Source organism: Vanellus vanellus (assembly GCF_965231255.1).
Source record: "Vanellus vanellus genome assembly, chromosome: 13".
NCBI lineage: Eukaryota > Metazoa > Chordata > Aves > Charadriiformes > Charadriidae > Vanellus > Vanellus vanellus.
This window is the reverse complement of record NC_138918.1, coordinates 10,336,028-10,346,809: the sequence shown is the minus strand read 5'-3', so window position 1 is coordinate 10,346,809 and position 10,782 is coordinate 10,336,028. Positions and strand designations below refer to the sequence as shown.

The 10,782-nt window shown below is 60.8% G+C and overlaps 1 protein-coding gene across 1 annotated transcript; it reads left to right on the top strand.

Moving 5' to 3' along the window:
• Positions 1-830: 830 nt before the first annotated feature.
• CDHR2 (cadherin related family member 2) lies at positions 831-10,593 on the top strand (the record flags this gene model as incomplete). The annotated part of the gene is made up of 31 exons (XM_082490210.1): positions 831-876; positions 1,300-1,365; positions 1,469-1,677; positions 1,872-1,925; positions 2,161-2,250; positions 2,863-2,952; positions 3,505-3,627; positions 3,705-3,848; positions 3,991-4,066; positions 4,225-4,331; positions 4,408-4,638; positions 4,730-4,885; positions 5,093-5,260; positions 5,532-5,593; positions 5,687-5,927; positions 6,033-6,269; positions 6,548-6,617; positions 6,705-7,319; positions 7,572-7,643; positions 7,934-7,983; positions 8,097-8,248; positions 8,462-8,564; positions 8,646-8,734; positions 8,967-9,041; positions 9,155-9,232; positions 9,318-9,378; positions 9,488-9,612; positions 9,771-9,884; positions 10,037-10,114; positions 10,220-10,280; positions 10,474-10,593. The coding sequence occupies 31 exons, from the start codon at positions 831-833 to the stop codon at positions 10,591-10,593; spliced, it is 3,963 nt and encodes a 1,320-aa protein (XP_082346336.1).
• Positions 10,594-10,782: the final 189 nt, after the last annotated feature.

The window sequence follows — 10,782 nt, the reverse complement described above, 5'->3', positions numbered from 1 at the left end:
CTCAGCCCAGGGGATGCTGGTCCCCTGGGGTGGTTCAGGATCCCGCTGCATCCCCTCAGGCTCTGTATCCTTCCTGGGAGCCAGAGTCCCATGGGTACGGGCTGGGGCGGCTGAACCCTGGGGGATGGCACCCAGCAAGGGGGCCTGGGGTGGGGAAGCAAGTGTGGGGCTGGGCTGGGTGGGAGCTGGGAGATGAGCACAACAAACAAGGAAGATGAGAGAGGGATTTCTCACCCCTTAATTGCAGTTAATAATTGACAAATGTGTTTACTGCAGGAGGCAAAGTTCTCTGGCGGTGTCGGTGCGAGCGCAGAGCAGCCTGCCCAGCAGCATCCCCAGCAACGTGGCCGCAGGTAAGGGATGTCAGCCCCCACCCTGGCCCCCACGGGCACCATGGTCCATCAGAGAGGGAGGTGGGGATGTCCATTGGCTGTGAGGCTACCCATGGGCCATGGCATCACAGTGGTGTCACGGATTGTTCCTGAGCTCCAAGTGCTGCTTGAGGTGGCCTTGTTGAGCCCAAGTGATGGAGTCTCCAGCCATGCCCAGGAAAGGCTCCCAGGGTTCCCAAGCAGCCCCATGGTCTCCAGCACCTGGAGGCCAACCCTGTCTTCCCATGCTATGTCCCCAGAGAGCCTGTGCCTGGGGATGTGGGATGGAGCCTGGTGCTTACTCACCAGCCCAGCTCAGCGGAGGGGACTGTCCCCACCAGAACCCCTCCTGCCCTGGGGACTGATCCCCAGGAGGGATTTGGGGTGGCTGGCGAGAGCAGGCAGCCATTAGCCCCAGGCGTTGGTTCTCTGGTGTGTGCCCGTAGGCTTGCCGGCAGGATGGCATGGCGCTCGCTGGTGCTGCTCCCCTTCCTCCTGACAGCAGGTGAGGACTTTGCTCGGCAATTGTCATGGGTGGCTGGGAGGCATTGGAGGTGCTTTCAGTCTTCAGCATTTGTTTCAAATTCTCTGAGGGCAGCTGGGATCCCCAAAACAGCTGCCTGCCCTGTTGGCACCTTGAAGACCCAACAGCAACCTGCCTGCTCCAGGGCATGGCAGAGCGGGCACAGGGCTGGGCAGCAGGGATAGCATCCAGCATGGGTGCTGCAGCTGGAGGTCAAACGTGGTGTGGAGGTGGGAGGTGTGGGATGTGCATGATGAAGGTGAGGGGTAGTGGGTTCTCCTGCTTCCCACAGAGACCCAAACCACAGCCAGGAGCTGGGGCTGGAGCTGGGTAGGTGCTGCTGGTCTCAAGGGTGCAGGCAGAGCCCATCGCAGGGGTGGTGCTCAGCACATCTCCTCCTTGTAGTTTCAGGCAACACAGCCCCATTGTTCAACATGACTGTTGTCTACGTGCCTGAAGATTTGGAGTTGGGTGAGTGGGGCAGCCTCAGGGAGGCCCTGGGGTGCAGGAGGAGGAGCCGGGGGGGGGGGGGGGGGGGGGGCCAGGCAAGGGCTGACACTGCCGGTGTCCCCAGGCCAGCACGCTTTCCAGCTGGAGGCTACTGACATAGACGGGGACAAGCTCACCTACAGCATCAACGAGACCTTCTACTTCTCTGTTCAAGCTAACACAGGCAATGTGACACTGAGGAACTCCCTGGACCGTGAGGTGAGGGCAGAGATTGGGGCAGACGTCCCTGCCCAAGATGGGGGGTCTGCGGTGACGCAGATGGAGGGCAAAGCCGTGAGTCCTGGGGGAGAGCTGCTCATGGCAGTACTGTGGGGTCACTCCCTGGCATCAAAGCCCGTCTCTGTGTGGGAGAGCCATCTGGGAGGAGCATCCCAGAGGGGTAGTTGGTCAGAGGCTGTTGGGGTTCAGCCATCCAAGGATGGAGGTCTCCCTGGCCCTGACCAAGTCCTGCCTTGTGTCCCCCCCAGACCATGCCCAGGCTCACTGTGGTCGTCAAGGTGTTTGATGGGATAAACGAACCGGTGAGTGCCGAGGCGTGGGCTGGGTGGCTGCAGTGGTTGATGGGGAAGGGAGCAAGGTCTCAGAGGGGCTGTGGATGAGGCTCGATGGGGAAGAGGGCTGGAGGTGGGCTTTGCCCAGGGGTGGGTGACGCTGGCTGGCTGCGAAGCTGGGTGTGTGCGGGGTGCCGAACCTACACCCAGCTCTGCTGGGCACCGTCTCCCACACTCACCCTATGCCTTCCCTGACACCTGGTAGGTTGCCAGAAAGCTCACAGTCATTGTGGAAGACCGTAACGACAACGCCCCAGTCTTCCAGCACCTGCCATATCAAGCCTCCATCCCCGAGGTACCTCCCCAGGACACCTTGGCCCCGCAGGCAGCAGGGAAGGGGTTCTGGGTGGCTCCTGTGGCATGGGTGTGCCGGTAGCGGGACACTGGTGCACCGTGAATGTGGTGACCCCATGCTGGGGCGTGTGGTGACGGTGTGCCTGGGCGTGGGGTGACAGTGCAGCCAGCACAGCTGACCTGGGAGCTCTCTGTGCCGGGGCAGTTCCCAACGGTCACCTCTGTGCCAGTCACTGCTGTTACATGGCCGGGACTCTGCCCTTACGATGAGTGTCTGATCAGGGAGTGCCTGAGCTGCCGCTCGGCCCCGGGCTGGGTGAGGCTGGATCAGGGTTCAGACAGGATGTGGGGCTGATCCCGACCCCTCTCGGGCAGCCCCAGGGCTGGGGTGCGGCCCCTGCTTCCAGGGACCCCAGGGAGGGTGGCGGGGGGCATCTGGCCTCCACCCGGCATCAGCAAGGGCGGCAGCTCATCCCTGTGTGGCCCACGGCACTGGGCAGCCCCTGGAGCCTTGCGGGGCTGGAGCACCCCCAGGGGTGCTGGCAGGGGCTGGGCTCAGCACCAGCCCCCTGCTCTCCTTGACAATGCCACCAACACCCCTCTGTGTGCCCAGAACATGACACTCAACAGCGTCATCTTCACCGTGTTTGCAAATGACAGTGACACTGGGAGTGCCTCGAAAGTCAGCTACAGCATTGAGGAGGTGAGCACAGGGATGAACCCCAGCTTCCCAGGCATTGCCCTGGATGGGGGCTCGGGGCGGGGCAGGAGGATGCTGAGATCCCAGGACCTCCCCAGCAAGTGCTCTATACCAATGGGAAGACGACATGGCTCAACCACATGAGCCAGGCCAGGCCCTGGCATCTCCCCTGGCTGAGCCTGCCCACTCCCTGGCACCACAGAAGGGTCCATGCCTGCAGGAGAGCAGCAGCACATCACAGTCTCAGGCATGCCATACCTGAAACCCGTCCCTGAGCCACCTCTGTGGGGCAGAGGTGCTGGGGTACATGGCAGGGGGCAGTCCCATGGCTCTGGGGGAGCAGGGGTATGTGTTGGGTCAGAAGGGCTGGCTCTGAACCTGCTGGGCAATGGGTGCAAAGCACTGAACTGTTGCAAGTTGGGGGTGAGCTAGGTGGTAGGGAGTTCCCACAGCCCATGGACCAAGCCTGGCATAAGAATAGGGGTTGAGCACCCATCTCTTCTGGGGCACCTCTGCTCCCTGCCTTGGTGGCACAGGTTAATGTCCCTTGCCCAGGTGGTCCCGGACAGCACGAAGAATCGCTGGCTCTTCTACATCCTGCCCAACGGGAACGTGATTCTCAATGGCTCGCTGGACTATGCCAAGAACACTTTCTACCAGCTCAAGATCCTCGCCAAGGTGGGGTCCAGCCGGGCCAGGGGTGCAGGGCTGCCAGGTAAGGGTGCTGTGGGACTAACGGGTCCTCTACTCCCCAGGACGGCGGGGGGATGCTGCACAACATGTTGGTGTTCCAGCAGAGCTCAACCTACCTGTCCCTGGCCATTCTTGACTTGCCCAACCAGGACCCACGGTTCCTCAATGAGCCCTACTCCGGCTCTGTGCCCGAGAACTGTGCCCTGGTGAGGATCCTGCCCGCCCCAGTGGCATGTCCTTACCCCTGGCCCTCCCTGGGAGCTCTGACGCCCCAGGGTGTCTGGGCCATGGGGCATGGGGGTGACTGGAGGCATCATGGGTCCTGCCCTGATGGCCGTGTCCCCACAGGGCACCACTGTGCTCACCGTCAGTGCCATGGACAGAGACACGGGGGTGAATGATGAAATCTCCTACAGCATCACCAGTGAGTGAGGGGGCAGGGGGGTGGGCGGGGGGGGTGAGCAGGCAGCAAGGGGCACCACTGGGACTGGTTCTGCGCTCTTGGGTGCTGCCAGTGGGAGAGAGGGCCAGGCCTGCATTTCCCAGTGGCTGCAGCTGGTTCCTGCTGTCCCCTTGCCCTAGATGCCAGTGTCCCCTTTGCTATCAATGCTATGACGGGCACCATCACTGTAAATGGGCCTCTGGACCGTGAGCAGCTGCCAAGCGAGGAGGTGCTGCTGGAAGTCATGGTGAGTAGGAGGCAGCAAGGGGAACCCCATCCTCTTCCTCTCTCTGGGCCCCTCCAACCCACTCTCTCCTGCTCAGGCACGTGAGAAGAACTGGGATATCCACGGCAAGGTGGCCCAGGCTACCACCCTGGTGACAGTCATGGTGACTGATGTCAATGACAACAAGCCCCAGTTCTACCACTGCTCCCTCCCCAGCTGCAACTTCTCCACCAGTGCCCAGAACAACTTCAGCGGCAACATCATAGAGCATTCCTCCTCCAGATTGCCCGTGTCCAACCTCAGCATCGTCGCACATGACCCGGACAAGGTGGGAGCTTTTCTAGGGAGCTAGGCTGGGGTGCAGGTGCCCGTCCTGGCTGCACCATCCACCCTCACTCCTTCGTGTCTCTCCCTGGCAGGGCATCAATAGCAGCTATGAGCTGTACCTGCAGGGTCCGAATGCCAACACCTTCACTGTCTCTCCACCAAAGATCGTGGGCACAGGGGAAGTCCAGCTCCTGGTGCTAGAGCCATCTGCTGTGGACTACGAGATAAGCCATGTCATGGTGGTGCAGGTTCGCCGTGGAGACAGTCCCTGCTCCCTGCATATGGCGGGGCACAGGGATGACACAGCTCTCCTCCTGCAGGGTTCAAAAGCCAGAGCAGATTATGACTCTGCCCTGGCAGCTTGTTTTGTGCAGGGGAGCTGGGTTTGAGTGTGACAGGTCTCTTTCTCATATTTGGGGACCCATGTGAGACACTGTCCCTTCTCTGTCCTGCAGATAATTGCTAACGACACAGGGAAACCCATGGACTGCTGCTCCACAGCCACCGTAACCATCAACCTCATTGACAGCAATGACCACATCCCTGAGTTCCCCCAGAGCACCTACAACCTGAGCGTGATGGAGAACAGCCCTGCTGGCACCGTCATCACCCCAAACATCACGGTCAGGCACTGGGCGGGGAGCGGGCACAGCTTATGTCCCCCAAGCAGGGCGTTCAGCATGCCTGGCACTGCTGGTGCAGCTTGTGCTGAAGGCACTGGTTTCTCTGTGCACACGAGAAGGAGACGGTGCTGGCAGGCACACAGGTGTGAGGCCCTGTGCCCATCAGGGCCACATTTTTGGGGTGCTCACTGCCAGCAGCTGGTGCCCCGGACTCATCACTGCGCTGGGGGCTGAGGTGGATTGACTGAACGCTTCTTTCTCTATGTTTTAGGCCTATGATCCGGACAGCGGTGTCCTGGGGGAGATCACCTACCAGCTGCTCCCGGAGACCATGTATGTAGGAATATGGCCAGCCATGAGCAGGGCATCGCCCCGGCGAGGGGGCTCCAGCTCTGAGCCCTGGTGACATCTCTGTGTGTGTCATAGCCGTCAAATCTTCACTGTGAATGCCACGACCGGGGCAGTGCTTGTGCAGAATGGGAGCTTTCTGGACCGGGAGACTCGTTCCATCTATTACGCCAACCTCCAGGCCAAGGATGGGGGCAACTTGGTGGGCACCACTGTGCTGGAGATCACCGTGCTGGACGAAAACGACATGGCACCTATCATCACTGGCTCCTACTACATCTCAGTGAAAGAAGGACAGAATGTCACAACACAGATCCAGGTTTGCACCAATGGAGGTGGAGGGGTTGACAAAGGACTGTCGGAGAGGAGCAGGGACAGTCCCCAAGGTGCTGGACAGCCCCATTCCAATCCCTGACCTTTTCAGGCCATCGACAACGATGAACCTGGCAGTCTAAACAGCAAGTTGGGCTTCAGGATCTTGCCAGGACCATTCAGCAAAAACTTCACTATCAACGAGGCCACAGGTGAGATGCATAGCAAGGAGCCACTGGACCGTGAAGCCTTGGAAGATGAGAGGGGGCAGATGGTGGTGACGGCGGAGGTGTACGACCATGGCGTGCCACAGCTCAGCACCTCGGTGAACGTCACCATCACTGTGGGGGTGAGCCCTGGGCGCAAGTAGGGGCGTGCTGGGGCAGGCAGGGGCTTGGAGCCGGGATGCAAGGGTAAGGAGGGAACATGGGATCCCTGGCTGTGGCAGGGTCACTGTGCCCTCAGGCTTTTTGTGAGGGCAGAGGGAATAGTTGATGCAGGGAGGCAGAACAGAGCTTGTGTGCCTCCTGCCTGTGGGATGGCAGGTGTCCACACTCCTGTCCCCAGCCTGCTGTGGGGGATCCTGTTTCCTGAAGCAGCTACAACCATGGACTTTATCTCCTGCAGGACATAAATGACAACGTGCCCATGTTCCTTAACGAGTCCTATGAGTTCTCAGTCTTTGAAGACTCTCCAGGTAGACGCTGTGTGGCCAGGCTGGTGGGACCAGTGGTGTCTCAGAGTTGGTGCCTACTGGCCACTGAGTGTCTGTCTCCACCTGCAGGGTCCCCCGTGGGTGTGGTGGAGGCCACAGATGCTGACCAGACGGAGATCAATTCCCGCATTTCATTCCTACTTCAGAGGGGCAGTGGCTCCAGCAACTTCTTGATCCGCTCATCCCAACTGGGCCCAGGGCACTACGGTGGGCAGCTGTCCGTGGACCCCGACATGTCTCTGGACTACGATACCCTGCAGCAGAAGTTCTTCTCCTTGGTGGTGGTGGCACAGAACACGGCTGCAGACAACATGGGGGACACTGCCAACGTCTCAGTGGTAGTTCACGTCCTAGATGTAAATGACGAGCCTCCCACCATCCTGCCTGTCTCACCAGAGAACCCGCATGTGAAGGAGAATGGCACGCAGCAGGGTCTGGTCGTCACACTGGTCGCCTCCGACCCAGACACCAACCACTCGCTGGTCTTCGAGGAGCTGGCAGTTGCCTGCTTCAAGGGGGCGATCAGTGCTGGGGAGGTGTGCTGGGACTGGTTTGTGCTGGCACCCAACGGCTCGGTGCTGGTGAACAGCTCAGACATTGACTACGAGGTGTGTGACGTGGTGGAGCTCACACTGCGAGCTGAAGACCTGTACACTGAGAGGGGCAGTCGCTACAGCCAGAACAGTATGACACCCACTCCCCGCTCCTTCTGCTGCCACCGGGAACAGGGGGAGGTGGGACCTCCCAGAAAGAGCTGTGGGGAGTAGGGTGGGAGCCGGGTAGTTTGGCAATGGAGGGAGGGTGTCCCCAGCTCTTTTGGTCCCTGCCACAGGAACCTGAGCCTGCTGGGAGGATGGGACTCCCAGGGGAAGCAGAGGAGGGTTCTGCAGGGCTGCCATGTTGGTAAACAGAGGTCTGCTTTTGGGGCATTTGCAGAAACCTTGAGGATCCTCATCACTGATGTGAATGACAACACGCCAGTGTTCCTGCCCATCTCGGAGACCTTTGGTGAGCAGCCAGGCCTGATGCGTCCTGTGGGCTCCTCTGCACACACACATGCTCTGCCATGCTCCCTGGCAGTGAGGACCTTCCCCCAGCCATGTCAGGGCTGTGAGAGGTGCAGGGACCAGGCTGGGGTTACTCAATGCTTTCCATGAAGGCTGTGGGGCTGAGGGCAGCAGTGTGGGGGGGGGAAGCTTGGAGCTCTGCTGAGCCCTGGGGCTGTACGGGCCCATTGGGGTCTGCAGCAAGCCTGGCTGCACACCAGCATGACCATGCTGTCTGCCTGTCCTCGGCAGTGGTTGTCCCCGAAATCTCTCCTGTGGACCTGCAAGTGGCTACTGTGAAGGTGAGGAGCTGTGTGCTTGCGTCTGTGAGTCTGTGGAGCTGGGTCACCTGTCCCTGCTGTGGGCAAGCCGTGGCCGTTCCCATCCGAGCTCCTGCCACGCTTTGTCCATGCAGGCCACGGATGCCGACTCGGGGTTGGAGGGAACCATCGTCTTCTCCATTGTCAGTGTGGTGCTCGTGGATGACAATGGGGTCAGCCAGCCCTTCTCAAACCTCTTCAAAGTGGAGACAACTCCAGTGGAGAATGGCTACGTCGGGAGCATCCAGTAAGGCCATGGGTCTGGGCCAGGGTGGGGAGAATGTGGCTCAGCTCCTGCCTGCTGCAAGGCAGAGGTGCAGACATGGCCAGGACAGGCTGGCAAGGGGACAAAGCCATCCTGGGGTCCTGCCTTGGACGTGGTGGCAGAGTGGAGCTTGGAGGGATGGCAATGCTCTCCCAGGGATGTCCCATGGGATTGCTGTTGTGCCCGTCCTCACAGGGTGGCCAGCAACCTCGATAGCTCACTGAAAGGGGAGTACCAGGTGACAGTGGAGGCTCGGGACAGCAAGCCACCAGTGCACACAGCACAGACTGTGCTGAATGTGAGTGTCATGCCTGTCCCCCTCCGCCGGGCATGCCCCCCACCCTGCCCAGCCCCGCTCAGCCCTGCTCTCCCTGTGCAGATCTTTGCGGTGGATCAGAGCTACCGCGTGCGCCTCCAGTTCGTGACAACGGTGGACAAAGTGCAGGCTAACTCTGAAAATATCAAAGTGTAAGTGGTGCAGGACTGGGCTGGGGAGGTGCATGGCTCTGCAGCAGGGGACATGAGCATGCAGGCCAGGACCCACTGACCACGTCTCCCAGCTTCACAGACCATGAAGGGGACCGAGGCAGGCAGGTCCCCACCACAGCCGGTGGCTGCAGGGGGCCCAGCCACTCCCCGTGCCCACATCCAGAGTAGCAGCATCCACAGCCCAGCCTCCCTCCATCCCTCCTGTTCCTAGGGCCCTGACCACTGCAACCAAGGCAGGCGTCTACGTGGCAGCCATCAGGACCGTGGAGGACACCCGTGCCTCCCAGTGAGTGAGGCCATGCAGGTGGTGGGGAAGGGGACATGGTGGTGGCATCAGAAGGGTGAACCCGGGGGCACTGTGCCCTGCATCCCACTCACCCCATCTCTTTGATCCCGCAGGGTGGAAGCCAAGTCAGTGATGGAGGCATACTTTGTCTATAGCAATGGCACTGCCTTGGACGTCAACCAGCTGAGTGTGTGCGTACCGGGGTGGGGGTTGTGCATGGGCACCACCACGCATCCCAACTGGCCCAGCCGCTCACGCCTCCGCTTTCCTTGGCAGGCTCATACAGTCTGACCCGCTGATCCTGGCTGAGCTGGTGCAAATGGGCCTGGCTGTCATCGTGAGTGGGGCTGGGCAAGGGCCACATGGAGAGGGCACCAGACCCATGTGGGGCCAGGTGGGGGGTGTCCACTAGCCAGGACTGTGCCCTCACCCTTGCTCTGTACCAGGGCCCTGGGGAGGTGGTGAAGCCCACCAGGGAGACAGAGCTGATCGGCATCATCGCAGGGCTGGCAGCGTTCCTGGTCATCTTCATCCTCATTATAACCCTGGTCTTGGTTCTCACCACCAGGAGGTACTGCACTGCCCACAACCCCTCCTGCCTCCCCCAACCACCGTCATCCTCATCAGCACCCCCAGATCCATTCCTCCCTTCCATCCCACTCCTGCCCACTCCATGCCACAACCCGGCTCCCCCCTGCCCCTCTCACACCCCATCCCTGGGCTTTGCAGCTACAAGAGGAAGCTGAGCGCAATGAAGGCTCTGAAGGTGGCCACGACATTCAGCCCTGCCATGGCGCAGCAGGGAGCCGGCATCCCCGGGACCAACCAGTACAATGCAGAGGGGTGAGTGGGGGGCTCCCTGCAGCAGGAGGGGAGAGCCCAGGCTGTCCCCACACCCAGGGACTGCAGGGCTCGCTGTCACAACCCTCCTGCCTGGGCAACATGGCTGCCCCGGGCTTGGGACAGTGACTTACCTGCCACCCATTCCTGGCCAGGGCCAACCCCATGCTGAACATCTCGATCGATCCCTCCCATGACCTGGGCTTCCATGAGGACACCATCTCTGTGGCCAGGTGAGCTCTGTGGGCAGGTCCTGAAGGCCACAGGGCCATCACCCTGCATCCCCACTCCGCCAGTGCCCGGGCACTCTTCTACCCCCTACCCTCCACTCTCCACAGCATGAATTCCCTGGATGAAAACGCAGTAAATGCACCTGGGGAACACAACCTCGAGGCCAAGGTGAGCGTGCTGCTGCCCAGCAAGGAGTCCTGCCACCACATCCTGCATCTCCTCTGCTGTGGTCCCTGGGCTCCTGGACCCCTCACATCCCTTCCTCTCCATCCCCTTGAGACCCCCCAGCTCCTGGGAAGGACCAGAGTGTCCCTGTCCTTCATCTGTCCCCATCTCCTCTGACCATACTCTCCTCCTGCAGAAAGGCAAAGCACAGCTGATGGACCCCACCGATGAGGAGGTGCTGGTGGCCGCCCTGAAGCTGAAGGAGCCCACCAAAACAGCATACATCAACAACACCTTCACCACCACCGACTTGTGAGCGGGTGTGTAGGGTGCAGGGAGGCCAGAGCGGGACTCAGGCAGCTGCTTTGGTGACTATGTGTTCAGAGGCTGGCAATAAACCTGTCCCATGGGGGTCACGGTGTCCTGTGGACATCAGCCCATCTGTCCAGGGGGGCTCAGCCAGCTTGGGGTTATCTCCCCCAGCACAAGGTGCTGGTTTTGGGCT